The 18,931-nt window shown below is 14.3% G+C and overlaps 2 protein-coding genes across 2 annotated transcripts, besides 23 other annotated features; both read right to left on the reverse strand. All coding sequences in view use genetic code 6, as the record gives it.

Annotated features, from left to right (window-relative positions):
* The first annotated feature begins 302 nt into the window (after window positions 1-302).
* Window positions 303-345: a microsatellite.
* Window positions 336-384: a microsatellite.
* Window positions 357-391: a microsatellite.
* A 2,309-nt stretch (window positions 392-2,700) lies between these two features.
* Window positions 2,701-2,744: a microsatellite.
* Window positions 2,745-2,874: 130 nt separating this feature from the next.
* Window positions 2,875-2,906: a microsatellite.
* Window positions 2,894-2,962: a microsatellite.
* A 1,030-nt stretch (window positions 2,963-3,992) lies between these two features.
* Window positions 3,993-4,029: a microsatellite.
* A 623-nt stretch (window positions 4,030-4,652) lies between these two features.
* Window positions 4,653-4,729: a microsatellite.
* Window positions 4,730-6,285: 1,556 nt separating this feature from the next.
* Window positions 6,286-6,341: a microsatellite.
* Window positions 6,287-6,348: a microsatellite.
* Window positions 6,343-6,394: a microsatellite.
* Window positions 6,343-6,413: a microsatellite.
* Window positions 6,414-6,786: 373 nt separating this feature from the next.
* IMG5_127870 (leucine rich repeat protein) lies at window positions 6,787-9,633 on the reverse strand (the record flags this gene model as incomplete). The annotated part of the gene is made up of 4 exons (XM_004032146.1): window positions 6,787-7,643; window positions 7,693-7,952; window positions 8,203-9,296; window positions 9,341-9,633. Coding segments are annotated over 4 exons (2,504 nt in total), but the record flags the coding sequence as incomplete, so codon positions are not given.
* Window positions 9,307-9,351: a microsatellite.
* A 775-nt stretch (window positions 9,634-10,408) lies between the features above and the next one.
* Window positions 10,409-10,460: a microsatellite.
* Window positions 10,461-11,163: 703 nt separating this feature from the next.
* Window positions 11,164-11,224: a microsatellite.
* Window positions 11,225-11,456: 232 nt separating this feature from the next.
* Window positions 11,457-11,501: a microsatellite.
* A 2,046-nt stretch (window positions 11,502-13,547) lies between these two features.
* Window positions 13,548-13,622: a microsatellite.
* A 1,206-nt stretch (window positions 13,623-14,828) lies between these two features.
* Window positions 14,829-14,861: a microsatellite.
* Window positions 14,862-15,762: 901 nt separating this feature from the next.
* Window positions 15,763-15,798: a microsatellite.
* Window positions 15,778-15,839: a microsatellite.
* Window positions 15,840-16,315: 476 nt separating this feature from the next.
* Window positions 16,316-16,385: a microsatellite.
* IMG5_127880 (longevity-assurance protein, putative) lies at window positions 16,323-17,478 on the reverse strand (the record flags this gene model as incomplete). The annotated part of the gene is made up of 3 exons (XM_004032147.1): window positions 16,323-16,584; window positions 16,651-17,144; window positions 17,206-17,478. The coding sequence occupies 3 exons, from the start codon at window positions 17,476-17,478 to the stop codon at window positions 16,323-16,325; spliced, it is 1,029 nt and encodes a 342-aa protein (XP_004032195.1).
* Window positions 17,146-17,197: a microsatellite.
* Window positions 17,147-17,192: a microsatellite.
* Window positions 17,479-18,931: the final 1,453 nt, after the last annotated feature.

An 18,931-nucleotide genomic window follows, 5' to 3' on the forward strand; every position in this document is an offset into this window, starting at 1 on the left:
AAAAAAAAATATTAATACAATTTTATAAATAATAAATTATAAAAATATATATATTAATATATTTAAGCATTTATTAATTTGTAAATATTTTTAAAAAGTAACAAAATATAAATAAATATAAAAAAACTAGAAAATATAAACATAATATATAATTAGTTAAAATATAAAAATTTTGCAAAATTATTTAAAAATTTTTAATAATAATATATATGTGTCATAAATTATAAATAAAAAAATAATATTTGATAAATTAATTACAAAGGAAATAAAATATAAAAAAATAGTAAAAATATTAAAAAATATAATATATAATTAATATATAATTAAATATTAAATATATATATATTTTTAAAATTATTTATTATTTTTATCAATTTATATATTTTATATCTTTTTTTATTTATTTATATTTTTTATATATACATATTATTTAGAAATTTAATTTTTTTTTTAATTATAATTTAACATTAAATTAAAAGAATAAATAATGTTCATTTTAAATATTTAATCATATATTTTCTTTTAACATAGTAACATCGCATTTATTTCCTAAATAATTATTTTTTACTATATTTTTTTATTTTTATAAATATTACAATATAGACTATATTTTTTTATTTTTTCTTATTATTTTTAACTATAATAATTTCTATGAATAGTTTTTTATTTTTTTTAATTACAAATAATTTTTTTTTTAATTTTATATAATTTATGAGTTTATTATTATTTCTTATATACTTTAAGTAATTATAAATATTTAGAATTTAAAACTTTTATTTGATTTTTAATTTTTTATTTTACAATATTTATTATTAAGTTTTTTATTTATTTATTATATAATATAATTTATTTTAAGTATATTTTTTTTTATTATTTTAAAATTGTTTATTTTTAATATTATAATATGGTTAACTTTAATACAATATAATTCATTAATATTTTAATGTTCTTTTAAATTTTTTTAAAGTATACATATTTCTAAGCATTAATTAATTATAATTTATTTTTCTTAATTTCGTTTATACTTTTGAATTAATATAAGATATAGGGTTTATAGATTAGAAGATGTTTAATTAAAATTTATTTAAATAAATTATATTCTATTTATTTTGGAATTTAATTATTTAAAAATATATATTTGATATCTTCCTTGTAAAATTAAATCATCAATAAAAATTATTTATAATATAATTTTTTATATGCTTTAAATATATAAAAAACATTCTGTATTTAATAAAAAAGTATTTATATACTAATTATTTTTATTTTTTTAAATTATAAAACATAAAATAAACTATATGATAAAAATTAATTAAAATTATAAATTTGTGTGTCAAAAAGATTTATAATTTGCGAAATATATACTTATTTAGTATTATTAAAACATATTTAATTATTAAATATATAATTCCTATTAATTAATAGCAATTAATATTATATTCAGTTTTAAATTTTTCCAACTGTATATTAATTCAAAAGAATATTATATTATTTTTATTATTTATCAAAAAGTTTGTTAAATTTGGATTTAAAAATTAATATTAAATATCTATTTTAGTCATTTAGTTTTGCTTAATTTATTTTCTTATATATAAGTGGATTTAAATAAAATATATTTATTATGAAAAATTTATAATTTACAAAAGCATATTATTATATAAAATCATTTATAAAACTAATTATAAAAATGATTTAAAATAAAATATTATTTTAAAATAATTATACATGAAACTTATTTTTATGCTAATTTAAAAACAAATATAAATAATTTTATAAATCTTATAAATATTTTATGATATGCATTTACGTTTTTAATTATATTTTGAACTATAAAATTTAAATATCAATTTATAGTTTAAAATATTATTTAATATATGTGATATATAAACTATATATAAATATTTTTTTTTAATAATTTATTTATGAAATTTTTGCTATTACTTTTTTAATAAAAAGTAAATTTTTCATATTTATTTAATTTTATTATTAAATGAAAATTAAAACTTAGTATTAATGTTAGAATTTTTTATTTTATTTTAGTTAAAAGAATTTGTTATCTTGTATTTATTTACTATATTTCTTTAGTCTTATATAAATGAACTATTTTCAATATTTTCTTATTATAAATCTTAATTCTATATAAAAGATTTGTAAGATTTCTATTATTCATTAAAATTAATATTAATCTTTTAATTAAAATTATAATTTAAAGTTTAAATTTATTTATCTAATTTATTGAAATTATTGATTTAAACTTTATTATTTTCTTATTAAAGTAATTTATTTTTTTACTCATTTTAATAAAATTCAAGTTTTCGTAATGTCTAAGTTTTACTTTTTGGAGTTTAAGAATTATAAATTCTTTTTGATGTATTATTATTTAAAAAATTATTTTTAGTTTTTCGTAATTTAAAATTAGCAAATTTTTTCTTTTAATCAATTTATTAATAAATATAATCAAAAAGAATAAAATGTTAATTATTTTAATTGTTTTATTTTAGTTAATTATCTTTTGATGTTAATTATTAAAATATTTATTATTTTTTTTGAATAAGTTCTTATATTTTTTATAATTATATATTTTATGAAGAATTAAATATTTCAAGTTCCTTTTAATTTAAATTTTTTTTTTTAATTCAGCTATTATTTTATCCATTTTTCTTTATGTTTAAAATGGTGTTTCAGACACTTTTTATAGAAATTATTAATCTTCTTATAATTATTATTAAGTTTTTTATATATTAGAATATGAAATATAATCTATTTCTTTTTAAGAAAAAACATTTACATTTTTCTAAATGTTGAAATCATTTACATACATTTAAGTTAAACTTTAAACACTTTATAAAGTGCTTTATTTTTAAAATAATAATAATTATTATTATTATTATTATTATTATTATTATGTTTATTAAATTTATTTATTATATTTAGTTTGTTAACTTTTTTTAGTTCTTATTATTTTTTTATATTATAATTCTATGCTATTTAAATTTTCATTTACTATTATTCATTATTATTTTATTATAATTGTTAGATTATTTAATTGTTTTATTACTTTATTTTTAACTTATCAATTTATTTTTCTTATTCAAGCCTTGTAGATTAACGTGTATATTTGACATTTTCTTTTCTTTTTTACTACCATTATGTTTTTATTTCGAATTCTTATTTTATTTTTTCTTCTAGACCTTCAATCTTAGATATATTTTACAATTACTTTTTATTATATATAAATAAAATATATCATAAATATTACATCTTTTTTAAAAATGAAAATTTCAGAATTCTCACTTATACACAATGCTTATTATTATCGTGTATTAATTTAATTTATAATTTCTTCTTCTCCAAAATACGAATTTGATCCTAATATAGAAATTGCAATTCTTTCATTTTTTTTTTTTTTGTTATATTATAATTCTTTTTATTAAAAATAATTTATTTCTTATCTTATCTTATCATTTTACTATTCAATATTTTCATTATATATTTATGATATTTCTATTTCTCCTTATTTGATAAGATAAATAAAACGACTTAAATCACCTTCTTAATATATAATATTTCTTTTTTTATAATTAACTATTTTTATTTAGTTCATTATTATTTATAATTTTTTATCTGATAATTTTTAAAAAAAATAAAATCCTTTTAAGAATTCGATATTTTGCCTTTATATATTTTTTTTGTATTCTTTCTATATTTAATTAAAGCTATTTTTGCTTAAAGTCATTAGATAACATTCTTATTTGCATACTATTGTACCATTTCTTCAAAATAAAGTTATTTTTTCAATATTTTATTTTATATTTTAAGATACCTTTTTTAATCTTTGATAAATGTCGCCTCTCCAAAAGATTCACCAGAAGTAAATGTTTTTATATAAATCATATTTGGAAATTTTTGTTTTAGAAAATCTTCATAAGACACTTGTTTAGCCTCATTTCTTTTTATTTAAAAAAACGAATATAATTTTTATATTAATTATTTATATATATATATATATATATATATATATATATATATTTATTATGCTCATTATTTTAAAAGGCATTATTTTATTCAATTTTTTCTTAATTAGGAATAAATTATTATTTTACTAATTGCCACTTGCTTTGGTTTTATTTATCTTTTTAAGAATTTTCATTTTAATCTTCTTTTTAAATATTAGACATTAATAAATCTAGCTATCCTTAAATTACTACATAATAATTCAAATCTTCATCTCCTTTTTATAATTAAAAAAAATATCTATAAATTTATTTACCTTAATTAAATAAAGTTTATCTTTCCGATATTTATTTAATTTATAATTTTTCAAATAACTTTTAACTACATTCCTTCATTTAAAATATTTAGTAGTTTTTATTAAATAAATAAAGTCCTTTTATAGCCTTCATTAAATAATTACATTCGTTTATTGATTTAGGTGTTTTTTTTTTAAAATATAAATGATAACCTATTTTTTATTAAAAATATAAAATTAATTGATTAAATCGTTTTATTATTTATACTTGCTAATGAATTTCATCTTTAAAATCTATTGTTTAATTTTTTAATAATTATTAATAATTTTTAAATGGATAATTTGTTGCGTTTTGAAGTTTTTTTATAAAGATTTAAGCCATTATATTTTATTATATTTCTTTTTATTCATTTATTTAATTAATGCTTATTAAACTTTAATTATTCATTTTTTAATTTTATTTTATTTAAATTTATTATTTTATTTTTAATGGTAAAATTTATATATTTTTATATTTAAAAATAAAAACATAATAAAATTAAAATAAATTTTATTAATATTAAATATAATAAATTAATAACAGAAAAATCATAATATTTTATTTTTAAACAAAAACATATTATTTAATATTGACTATGTATGCTATATAATTTATAAAAATAAATAAGGTTTACTATCATTTATCTATTATAAATGAAAATATAATAAATAATAAAAAAAATGTTAATATATTAACATCACAGGCAAATTCCTTAAATTTATATTTTGAATTAGTTTAATCCTTCTTTTACTTATTCTAAAAACACATCTTATTAACTATCAATTAACTATCAGTTTCCATAGAACTAATACCTTTCATAATATGAAACTAGGAGCTATTATATTTGTTTTCTAAAGGTTAACAAAAGTAACTTTTCAACCTTATTATAATTATTTTATTCCTATTTATTAACGTAGTAAATATAACATACTATTAATTAAAAATTAAAAAAGGAAAAATAATTGCATTAATTATATATATAAATTATAAAAATGAAAGACATAATTCTATATTTAATGATTTCTTTCAACAAAAATTTTAAATATATCACCAAATTTTTTTAAAAAATGGCTTTCTAAACCGCATATAAAGCATACAGCTTCCAGTTATTAAATCATACCATATCACTTTTTATTTCTTTTAATTCTGCAAAAATATCAATAATAATACTAAATTTTATACTGATAAAATATTATTCTAAAAATGGAAATAATACATAATAAATATCAATTAAAAATGAACTCATTATAAAGCAATCTATTTAGAAAATTAAATAGACATAAGATTATTTTACTAAAAGTATATAAATAAATAATAAATATTAAATATAATTTTTTTTAAATTCAGACATTAAAAAACAAAATTTTTAATAGTACATAAAATTTGGACTAAATTGCAAAAAATTTATAAAGTTAAAAAAAATCATTTGGTTAGCACATATAGTTTTATAAACATATATAAATTATTTATAATTAGAATTCAAAAATATTAAGGGTGAATTATATAAACTGTAAAGTGTTCGATTGTTCTTATTTCATTTTTATTATAATTTATTTTAAAAAAAAAAATAAAAAAAATATTTTTAATATTTTAGTTTTTATTTTAAAAATAAATTAAGTAGAAAATTTATGAATATTTAATAATAAATAAAAATATTAAATTAAAAAGATATAAAATATATGCTTAACATATTTTTTATTGATTTAAATAAAAAATAAAATTAAAATAAATAAAAAAAATAAGAAGTAATATTTTCTAATAAATATTGTATTATTTAATATATTAATACTTAGTTTAATTATATTTATATATACTATTTATAAGTTAAATTCTCTATATTAATTAATATAAATAAAAAAAAATGAATATATCTATAATACAAAAATATGAATTATTAAAGAAATAAAATGTTTTATTATAAAAAATAACAATACTAATATTTTATAAATAATAAATAAAAATATAATTAAATATTTGTAATACATTGCATAAAGTTTAAATATAAAAGATTATTAAAATAAATTTAAAAATTATATTAATATAAAATAAAAAAATATATATATAATTTATATATATATATATATTTAAATATTTTATATATATATTTAATTTTATTTAATATATTACATTTATTTAATTATAATTTAATTTTAATCTTTATTATATTCAATTCGAATTTTCTATTTATTATAAAATTACGATATAAATCATTATAAAAGTAAATTTAATAATTATCTAATAATTTGTATAAATAATTATATTAATTCAATGAAATTATATATATACTGTATACATTATAAAAATTTTATTTTAAAATTAATTTATTATTATTAATTAATTTATATAAAGATATCAGAAAATCGAATGACGTGGAAATTTAAAGTTAATTCTAGTTTATTCATCCACACATTTTTTATATAAAATAAACATTAAACATTCAATTTTTTAATGAAGAAACAGCGAATCTTGTTACCCATTATTTATTTACTAATTATACAATTCATTATATTCAATCATATCCCAATCATCGATAAGTTTTTTTAATTTAAAATTAATTATTCTATCAGCTAACCTAGATATAGCTTCTATAAATTCTTAAAAACACATTTAGAAATGCTTATCACAATTTATTTCATCTACTTATGTTATCATACTTAAATTAAAAATCAAATTAACTTCTCTTTCAATAAATTAATCATTAATAAAATTACAATCAATGCATATTTTTCTAAACTATTAAGCTGAAATATATTTTTAACTTTTATATTGTTTTTAAGTTATTGATGTATCTGAGTAAACATCATATACATTTTTAAGTATTTTTAAGTAATTTTTTAGACAAAAATCACATTTTTCATTCCATAAATAATCATTCCTCCATTATTAAATCATAGGTAATTTTTAAAGTGCTTTTAAATAGCCGTCATCCAAAAAGGCATTTAAGGCTTCAACTTAATCGTTAAAAATTTTATTTCTTATATATTTATCATCACTTAATCTTACTATTATTTCCATAAATTAGTATCTTATTAAACCTTTATCGGGATTTCGATTATTTTTTTTGAATTTTGTACTTGAATTAGTTACTACAAATTTAAAATCTAAATCTCTTATCTTCAAGTTTACATTATCTATTATTTATGTCTCATTTATGAAATCGTTAAAGTTATTAAATTATATACAAGGAACATCCATTATCGAACCATATGAAGATAAATATCTATATGTATTATAAATATAGGGATAAACTCCTTTTAAAATAATCTTTATTTTTTATAATTATGTTTCTGTTTTAACTATTTAGTTTATTTTGGAACACTCCCAATCAATTTCAAAACATTTTATAAATAAATCCTTCATTGATTATTTTTAAAATTTAAAAAACAAAATTAATTTTTTTTACTTCACTATCAAATTTGAAATCTTTAAATAAAGAATATTTAAGATTCCATTCTTATTTTATATCTTATTGTGTATTATATAGTCTTTAATAAAATATTCGTGGTCGTAATTAAATTAATGGATTATAATCATCTTAAGTATCTATTATTTTTTCATATTTATTATATTAAATGAAGTTAAACTCTTTTATTTGAATTGTTTTTTGTTCATTTTCAAAAAATATAAGATTGTCAATTTGAGAAAAATAATCGCTTTAAATTTCTTTTTAAATTTCATCAATAAATTATTATTTATATTTTTTAATTTATTTTTGGTTGATTTTCTCATCTTTTAACTTTTGTTGTAATTTTTATATTTTTTTGTTTTTCTCTTCTTATATTTCAACTATATTTTAATATATAAATGAGTTTCTAAATTAATTTTTGGTATATTCTAATTACACATGAACATTTTTCTATATATATATATATAATAAATTTATATATTTATGATACCTTATAAATAGGTTAACTATTATCTATTGTGTATTTAAATAATCCATCAAAAGTAAAGAAAAATTTAATTAAGCATTTACTTGGAATCATTTTTTTTAGAAAAAAAAATCCATCCCCTTTGTTCATTTTAGCTGCTTTGTATTCATCAACTTCAATATGAATATATATAACTTTTAATTAAAAATCATTATTTTTAAAATAAAAAGTGTGTTCTATCCATCCTTCACAAATCCAACAATTATCTCCATTTCTAAAGTTGAGGTCTTATTCAACTTAAAATATATTAATATTATAGTTCTTGAACCTGCATCCATCAATTCTTTTATTAAGAAAACTTTAAGGATTATATTTTTGAAGATCTTTGGCATAAAGCTAATTTATAAATCCTTCAGAATTTACAAAACATTAATGCCCATCAAAATGAAAGCCTATTATTGAATTATTATTTTTTATTTAATTTGAAAAAATAAGGCAGTCTTCAATTTGAAAATTGTTATTTCTCAAATCTAAATGAATTATGCTTTTTTCATTATTTTCACGAAACAATTTATTTAAGCTTTCTCCAAATTAACTTTTGGTATTTTTATTACTTTTACCCAAAAAATTATCTGATAAATCTAATACTTTCACATTTTGGCTTATTCGACAAGCGTCTATTATTAATGCTCCGCCTTCTCCTTATATTTCGTTTGTATTTATATATAATTCTCGGAGATTTTCTATATTTTATATCATTTATTCAATACTATAACAACTTCTATTTCCTATATAATTATTCGAAAGGTTCAGTATTCTGAGAGATTTTATAAATTACAATCCTGTACATAATAAATCTACTGATTAATCAGATAAATGGGTTTTTTCAAGTTTTAACACTTATAGGTTAAATTAAAAATTATCATATTTTTCTAAAAATTATTATATGTTAAGTAATGAAATAGAATTTTATGAAAAGTCTATTTATTTAGTTGATATATCAAAACTTTCTATTAATTTATTCATTCCTATTTCTGATAAATTGTTATCCTTACAATTTAAAATATCAATACTTTTTAGTTTATTTAATCCTTCACAAAATATATTTATTTTTTAATCCCCTAATTTAAAATTACTTTTATTATAAAAAAATAGTTTTTAATTTAAAAAAAAAAATACTTTATATTTAAGTGGTTTTAATTTCTTCCAACTTTCACTATTCCAACTTTTAGAGGTAAAAAATTATTATTATTTGAAGTAATTAGCATAGAATCAATCGGAGAGTTTGGTCTTTTTTTAAGAGTATTCATTTCTATTAATTTATTTGTATTTTTTAGAGTTTTTACAAATGTTTTTTAAGAACTTTCTTTAGTAGTTTCGTTTCTTTCTTCATTTATTTATTTTAGTAACTTCGGTTATATTTTTTTTGTTGGAATATGTGTACATCTTTTTTAAAGTTTATAATGTTTCATCTTTTTATTTTTCTTTTATTTATATGTAATTTAAAAATATAATATTTTTATTTTATCGCTTTTCTTAAGGACTCATTGGCCTTAGCCTTTACTTTTTAATTGGAGATATAGATTATTATATTTTGTAAGGACTGTTTGAACATATTTTTTTTGGTATTAATGTCTTTTATAAAAAATCCTTTATTTAAATTTTCTTTATACTTAAGTCTTCATTTAATTTTTTTGGAAATAGATTTGGTATCAAGTTTTGATTTGTTTATAAAAATTAACTGCCTTTTGATTATATTTTTTAATTAATTTGAAATGGAATCGACTTTATTAATTTCTTTTATTCAATTATTGTATTACTTACAACCATATTTCTTTTTAGAGTTTATATAGTTTTTTTATGGTTATACCGTTTAAAGTTTTTTATTTAATTAATTATTTTTTTTAAATTTAAAAAAATATTTTTAAAATGCAAATAATTATCATCTAACTACATACATTATTTTTTTATTAAAATATTTATAAATAGTTAGAAAATTAAAGATATTTTTAATTTTAAAATTATAAGCTAGATTTTTATAGGCACAATAATTTTCTTAGATAAAAAATAATATAAAGAATTAATAATAAATATTTAAATGTAAATAAAATACTAGGACTGTAATAGAGAAGAAATTATTAAGTTTTTATAACAAATAATTAAAAAAATAATAGCAGGCAAATTATTTATAACAAATTAGTGTAAAAAAGAATTTAACTAAATTTTATTTTTAAAAGTAAACTATATAAAAAATTAATAATATAAATACAAAATATACTTAATATAAAAAAAAAAAATTTGCTTGGATTTAAATCGAAGTTTCATAAAGAAATATTGAATATTTAGCATATAATTTCAACCTAAAAATTTAAAAGAAATGAAGGGCTAAACTAGTATAGAAAAATTTTTTATCCAGTTTCAAAAAAAAAATAAGCATACATAAATTTTTTTTAATTCCATATAAATATTTTGAAAGTAATACATTACTGTTTTAATTAGTTTAATGATTTTAACATTTTTTAAATTAAAATTGCTTTTTTAAATAGATTATAAGTAAATATTATTAAAAATAAATTTAAAAATTATTTTAAAAATACTAGATTATAAATAGAAAATTATTTTAAAAATAAATATATTGGATACAATTCTAAAATTATATGCTCTTTTTTATTTATATTGATTTTTTACAATAAAAAATCAAAATAATAAGAAAATATTTATTTATATATTAATAAATTTTTATACTATACTTTATTTAATTTCAATAAATTAAAATTAAATAATTTTATATTATAATTATGATTTTATATAAATTTATTAATGTATAAATTATTATAATAGTAATAAAACCTTAAATTTAATTTTTAAATAATATCTTTCATTTTTGATATTTATTATTAAGAAAATAAATTTATTTATAAGATTAAATAATTAAAATTTTTAAAAAATATATATTAGGTTTTTATTATAATATAAATTTATATTATTTTATTTAAATTTAATTTAGTTTTTATTTTTATTTTTATTTTTTATTTCTATTTTTTATTTATTATTATTTATTTTATAATTTTAAAATTTCACATTTTTATAATAATTCATTTTATTACTATAAAATAGACTTTTTCATTTAAATTCAATTGAAATAAATTATTTAATATAAAAATTATATTATAAAAATTAAAAATCATTTCATATTTTCTAAAAATAGTATTTTAAATGAAAATTAAAAAAAAATGTTATTTAGATTTGTAAATAATAAAAAACAGTATTAAGGTTTTTTAATAATAATAAATAAAAATTTATAATTTTCATTATAAATAAATTTATATTTTTTATAAATTATATTATTAATTTTAATATTATAAAAAAAACCTTTTAATTTATATTAATTAATTTTATAACAATAAAAAAATATTTTATTATTTTTTTAAATATAATTATTAAAGAAAACAATTTACTTAAATAAATTAAAAGTAGGTTAATTTTATAATTTTTCTCCTCATATAATTTTTAAAAAAAATATTATAACAATTTTAAAAAACCTGGATATTGTAACAATTTTTTTTTAAATAATATAAAAAATGAAAAATTTTAAATTATTTTTTTACAATTTTCTTAATTATTTTATATATATATATATGAATTCGTAATTTATAACACATAATTTTAATATACTTACAACATTTGAAATATATTGTGTATAATATAATAAAAAATAATATTTAACATATTTATTTCTGTTATTATTATTATAATTTTTTTTTTAATTATATATATGATTAAAAATAAGTTATTTTTATATAATAATAGAAAAAATATAAAAATCTATATTTAAAAAAATAAACTAAAATAAAAATTTTAAATAAAAATTAAAAAATACTTTAGCTTATAATAAATATCAATATAATAAATTTATTTTTCAAAATAAATAATAAAACATAAAATAATAATTATTATTTTAATATTATAAAAAACAGTCAAATAAAATGATATAAGCATTATTCACAATTATTTATATTTTGTTAGCAATATTAATTTAATCCAAGCAATAATAAGAATAGGAAAGTTGCAAGAACTAAATATATTAATACATTAAAAATATCAAAGCAAAGTCTTAATGCGATTATCTTTAAGTTTCAAACTAATAAGGGGAATATTTGATTCAAATAAAAGTTTTATTTTCTTAACAATAACAAACTAATATAGAGCATAACTGCTTAAAAAATAACATACAAATAAATACTTTAATAACAAATTCTTAAACAAAATAACTTGAACTAATAAACTAAAAGTAAATATTAGAAAAATCTTAAGAAGGTCAAGTAATATAGATACTTATTAATGAAATTCCTAACTATATGATAAGTGAAAACATAAATGAAGTCGAAAATCTATTATATGATGAATAAATAAAGGATTCTAAAAAAATAATAAAGAGAATATATTAAGTAATACAATTTTAATTTTAATATTCATACATAAACGATTAGTCTATAAAAGCTGAAGAATAACTATAAATCGTTATTTATACAGATGATACTTAAGTTTAGGTATTCGATTTTAATATTGGAAAAGTAACAATTGATGACAAAGGAACTAATGCTATTGTCGATTTGGATATTTAAGGAAGAATTTGTGAAAAAAAAGATTGCTAGGAAACAAAATTAAATCCTGTTTTTAAAGTAGGAGAACATATGTTTGTAAAAATAGAATTCACAGACAGCAGCTATTCCAGATTTTTAGATTTAAGTAAAGTTTTGTATAAAAATAATATTTCTGTTTTGGAATTGACAAAATTCACCAAAGTTATTTAACCTTAAGATAAAGGATATATTATTTTAGATATTGAATTGATAGAACCTGGCGAGGATTCATATATCCTTATTAATGTTGTTGTTAGAGCGCCAGAAAAAAGTCTTAGAAGTTTAGATATTAATGGTTAGAGTTTATTGGATGAATTGAAATAAATTCAAAAGTCTGTTTTTAGTATATAGGTTATTTCAGATGAAATTTTAGAAAATAATAATGAAAGCTTTGCAATATTTAATTCATTTAAAATTATAGGATATTTGCTTTTTGCTATTATTTATGTTTGATTTAATTAATCATTTCTTTAATATCTTTCTTATTAATTACTTTTTGTTTATTAATATATACTATATAAATATTGAATTTTATTTTAGTAAATTATTAAATTTTATTTGTAATTTTTTTAGTTTATTATATTTAAGATATATAAAATTTCAGTTTAAATAAATTACATTTTGATTTAATAAAATTTAATATAATTTTTTATCACACAACTATAAAAATAATATTTATTTTTTATTTAATTTATAAAATTACAATTAAAATATTAAAGTTATTTTCCATTAAGTTATTATTTATTTAATATAATAAAAAGAAATTAAAAATTTTATTTAGAATTTAATGTAATAAATAGAAATTAAAATTTTATTTACATTTATTCAATTTATATGAATATTATGTATATATTATATATTTATTTTTATTTTTAGTTTATATAATTTATAAATAAATTAATTTTAACTTTATATTTTAATGAAATATTTTCAAAATTAATTAATATTGTGCAGTAATTTTAAATAAAAATTTTTAAATAAAATATTAATAGAAAAACATTTAAATTAATATTAATAATATATCCTGATAAACTAAAATTCAAAAAAATAAGGTAATAAAAAATGGGAATTTTTAATTTATGAAAAAAAAAAAACAGTAAAAAAATTAAATTTAAAATTTAGTTTTTAACAAACAAAATATTAATTATTAATAATATATGTTATTATTACATTTTTATTTGTTATAATTGATTTGATTTTTCTAAAATATAAAAAAAAAATAGTTATTTTTTCGAATGAATCTCTTAATTCTGTATTGTTTTTTATCTTTTATTAAAGCATGAATTTTTATCATTTTTTTGAAATATTTTAGGAAAATAAAGTAAAATTATATTATTTACACTATTTATATGTTTTTTTTAGTATACTTTTTGATTTTAATTTTTATTTATGTATAGAAATAGAAAAAATATTTCTAACTTATTAGAAAATTCTATTTTTAAATTAAAAAAAGATTTTATAATTACTATGATATTTTCTTTGTATTTTTTTACTAAACAAATATTATGTTTATAATATAATTAAAATAATATAGTTAATATTTGGCTATCAACAATAGAATTTAAGTCAAAAATAGAAAAAACCTTGATTTTTAAAAATAAAAAAATACCGAAACTTGAATAAAAGAACTAAAAAAATTAATAGAAAAAATATATTAAAACTTTTAAATCTTATGTCTGAGACTCTGAGACTGATTTAAAAAATTCTTAATTTAAATATGTATATTTAAATAATATGTTTAAGTAAAATTTAAATTGTAAATGAATTTAATTGTTTAAATTATATTTAATTTAGCAATAACGAAAATATGAAGTAAAATAAGAAAATTATCATTATTTATTTTAAAAGAAATGAGGATATTAATAAAACTTTTAATCATAAAGAAAAAAGAAAAAAAACACAAATATTTACTAATGTACTATCGAAAATTTAGATAGAAAATAATAAAAAAAAAGTTATTGATTTTTTAAATTTGAAGAAAATTATGTTACAAAGAATATATTAAAATAAGAAAATATTATGAATAATTTTATAAATAATTAATTTTAAAATAATTATAAAATTCAAAAATTCCAATATTTCATAAATTATAATACAGTAAATATATTATTAAATTTATTTTTTAAGTTAATTAATAATTTAATAAAAAGTTAACATTTAAAAATTATATTTAAATTATAAATTTGATTAAAAATAAAATTTAAAAATTCGCTAAAAAAAAAAAAAGGAAAACTATCAGATTCTATTCAATAAAAATAATATGTGTTTCTCAAATAAATTAAATGTAGAAATAATATTGATATTTTTTATATAATAATGATAGTATATTAATTGGCATATTTAAAAATGAAATAAATAAAATTTTATATAAAAAAATAGAAAAAATAAATATGTAAACTATTAATTTCATATTAGTTAATTAAAAGAATAACAAAATTTAAAGAAAATAATAGATTCTTATCAATATCGATATATTATAAGTAATTTAAAATTTTATTTCAAATGCTTCAAAATTAATTAATGAAGTATTTATTTATATAGGCTACATTATTTTAAAAAATGATGTTTATTAATAAAAAATAAAGAATATGAATTATTTGATGTATTTGAATTAGCAGTTGAAGATATAGGAAATAGGAATCAGAATTTCATAAAAAATATACAAAGTATGTATATTTACTATATTTAATAAGTCTATTCTTAAAATACAAAAACCTAAGGATAAGAATAAGGTTTGACTATTTATAATAGTATTACAAAAGGTTTAGAATAAAGAAGTTAAAATTATATAAAATTTGAGTCTTATTAAGGAAATGTTGTAAATATTCATTCCTAATTTTTCAAATAAAATAAAAACATATATTCAAAAAGAAGTATAGAGCAAGTTTAATCTCAATTTGTTAGAAACGTAATAATAATAAATTAATTAATTAGTATATTTAAGTAGTAAATAAAATAGTAATATTTATGATTCTTGTAATATTTATGAATCTTTAAAAATAAACTTGTAATGTTTATGAATCTTTAAAAATAAATAAAAAAATAATAGTTCTTAATATAAACTCAAATTTTTACACTAAAACAATTAGAAAAATATATCAATATTGGATAGAAAAATCCCTAGAGTGCTTAAATAATAATTTTAGATGATTGTATTTTTAATATTTATGCATTATCTAAATTTGTGGGTTTATCATTTAATTTAATAGTTATTGCTGTTGTTCAGAAGAATTCATATGGATATTGAAATGCAAATCATTAAACCTCTAAAGAAATAACAAAAAATTTTAAATAATAAATAAGTTTTTAATTAATCTTTTATTATTTTTTGCACTGCTTTTATAAGATTAGAAAATAAAAAAATTATCTTCTTAAAGGGAATGGATGATTTTATAAATAAGGATTAGAAAATGTAGTTTAACATTATTAGCATATTTGATTTAGTAATAAATTATTACTTTTTTTATAAATATAAAAGTTGTACATATATTAATATTATTTTTTTAGTATTAAAAATATCAAATATAAATAATTTTAATAAAAAAAATATATAAATATATAAAATATAATAAAAGAAATATTTTCATTTATTTTTACTTTTTTTTTTTATTTTTATTTTGTATAGTTTTCAAGTCTTTGTTGTCATAAATATTATTATATTTAGTTTTAATAATGAATCCAATAGAAATCTTTATCATAAAAAGTGTCCAATAAATATGCATTCCGTATAAAATAACAAGTTAAATAAGTAAATACCAATATCCATATTAAATAATATCCCTATAATTTTTTTAAAAATCAAAATATAACAATAAATATATATTTATATATTATAGTGATTATTACCATGCTTATAATTATCCAATATTTTTCCAACAAGTATAGATTACGCAAGAAGGGAAAATAACTAATCTACTTGAAATCCAAACAAATAAAGCTGAAGTAACAATTAAATATAAGACATATTTAGATTTGAATTTCATTTCACAATAAGCTCTTCCTCCTGCAATAATAATATCTCCAACATCATGTAAAATTAAAACAAGAACTGAAACATATAGTATATTGAAACTTCCGCTATAAAAAATAAGACCAGCAGCCATAAAATGATGTAAAGTATATTCATAAAATTTCTATTCTTCTTTTCTTCTCAATAATATTAATTCTAAAAAAGAAAATAAATGGTTTCCAAATTAAACCATATGATATATCACTAAATATTCACTTCCTTGACTATCTTGATATATTGGATAATTTTAATATAAATTTTTGCATTCTCCATGCCCTCCTAAGAAACTTGGCATCCAAGGAGCATCTTTAAAAGCCCATAAACTAAAAGCCTTTTTTTTAATTAATTTGATTTTTTAAATTTATTTTGATTTTATTTATAATTTTTTTTACTGTTGTTGATGAGTAATACAAAGTATCATATATCCATTTTAATATTTTGTTTGCTCTTTACTCTCTTTCTATTCCTTTATATTTATCATTTAGTTTATCATTTGTCCATTCATAACATGATATTTTTATTAAATTTTTTAGAAACTTATTTTTTATTTATGAATAATATAAGAATTTGCTTGTTTTTTTTTTATACAAACAATAGAAAAATAACTATAAATGATATTGTATAATAACTCCAAGGAACTACTTAAATATTATTTTCTTAAGCATATTATCTGAATTTTAGAACCGATACGAAAAAAAATGAAAAAGCGAAAATTACTATAGAACCTAAAAACTTGAAAAAAGTTTCAAAATCTTATATCAATATAAATTATTTTAATTTCTTTGAAAAGTTTATAGCGGCTATTTTTACAGATGAAGCATTAGATTCTTCTTAAATTTATAGCTTTTAGTTCATATGAGATTATGCTTTCATATATTTTCTTTTTTCGTAATTAATAATGAGAAATTTAACAAAAAAATAATTTAATTATTAATTATAAAAAAAGATAAATAATATATATATATATAAATTTAAATAAAAAATTATACTATTAAATATTTATATTTTTATTTAAATAAAATTTCTTTTTATTTATTATATAATAATATATATTGTTTTATACATTTTTTTTTCCTTTTATGATAATAAATTATAAATTTTACTTATATTATGAAACATAATATATTATTTGTTCAAATATAATTTTTTTAAAATAATAATTATTATAAAATTATTTATCTTTCTAAATATAATTTATATATGATTTTTAAATTATTACTTTAATTAAATATTTGATATTTTACTTTTATCTATAAAAAATTTATTTAAATTATGAATTTAATTATAAAATTATTTTATAAAATAATAAGTGCTTTATTTAATACTTAATATTTTTAGATATTTTAATAAATAATGTTTATTATAATAATTTATTTTTATATTTTTCAAACCGTATATTCTTATCTTATGTTATTTAAGAACTTTTAGTATTAAGAATTTTAATTTTCCATTTCTTTCATTATTGAAATATTATTAATATTTTTATTTCCATTTTTATTAAAAAAAAGTTTACAAATGATTTAATATATTAATTATATGAAATTTAGATTTTTTAAAATTTTTATAAAGTGTTATTATTCTTTTAAGTTAAGATAGATCAATAAAATTATCTAAATCTTGTAATATTTTAATGAATTTTTTTATTTTAATTTATTTACTTCTAATATTATAAAAACATAAGAAATTTCTTTTTGATTAAATAAGATTTAATTTTAAAATACTTTTGATGATGTAAGAACGAGAATAATGCTTCCTTACCTTATAGTAATTACAGTTTCAAATATTTTTTATTAAAGTATGTATTTTTTTATAAATAATAATAAAATTATATTTAATTGTAAAATAGAAATAAATTTTCATATTAATTATTTTTATAACATAAACTTCTAAAATTATTATTTATTAAGGATAAATCTTTATCTTAAATATTTTTATATAGGATATAATTAATACTTTTTTTGAATAATGTTTATTTTGGTTTTAATATTTTAGATTTTTAAAAGTCTAAATATTTTTTAAAATTTTTTATTTAGATTTTTTTTTGGAAAAAAATCAGCTTTTAAGAATATCTTTATAATTAAGGATTATAATTAAATGCTTTTTATTTTTTTAAAATAG

The sequence above is a fragment of the Ichthyophthirius multifiliis genome (genome assembly GCF_000220395.1).
Source record: "Ichthyophthirius multifiliis unplaced genomic scaffold scaff_1120509251006, whole genome shotgun sequence".
In the NCBI taxonomy this organism is placed as follows: domain Eukaryota; phylum Ciliophora; class Oligohymenophorea; order Hymenostomatida; genus Ichthyophthirius; species Ichthyophthirius multifiliis.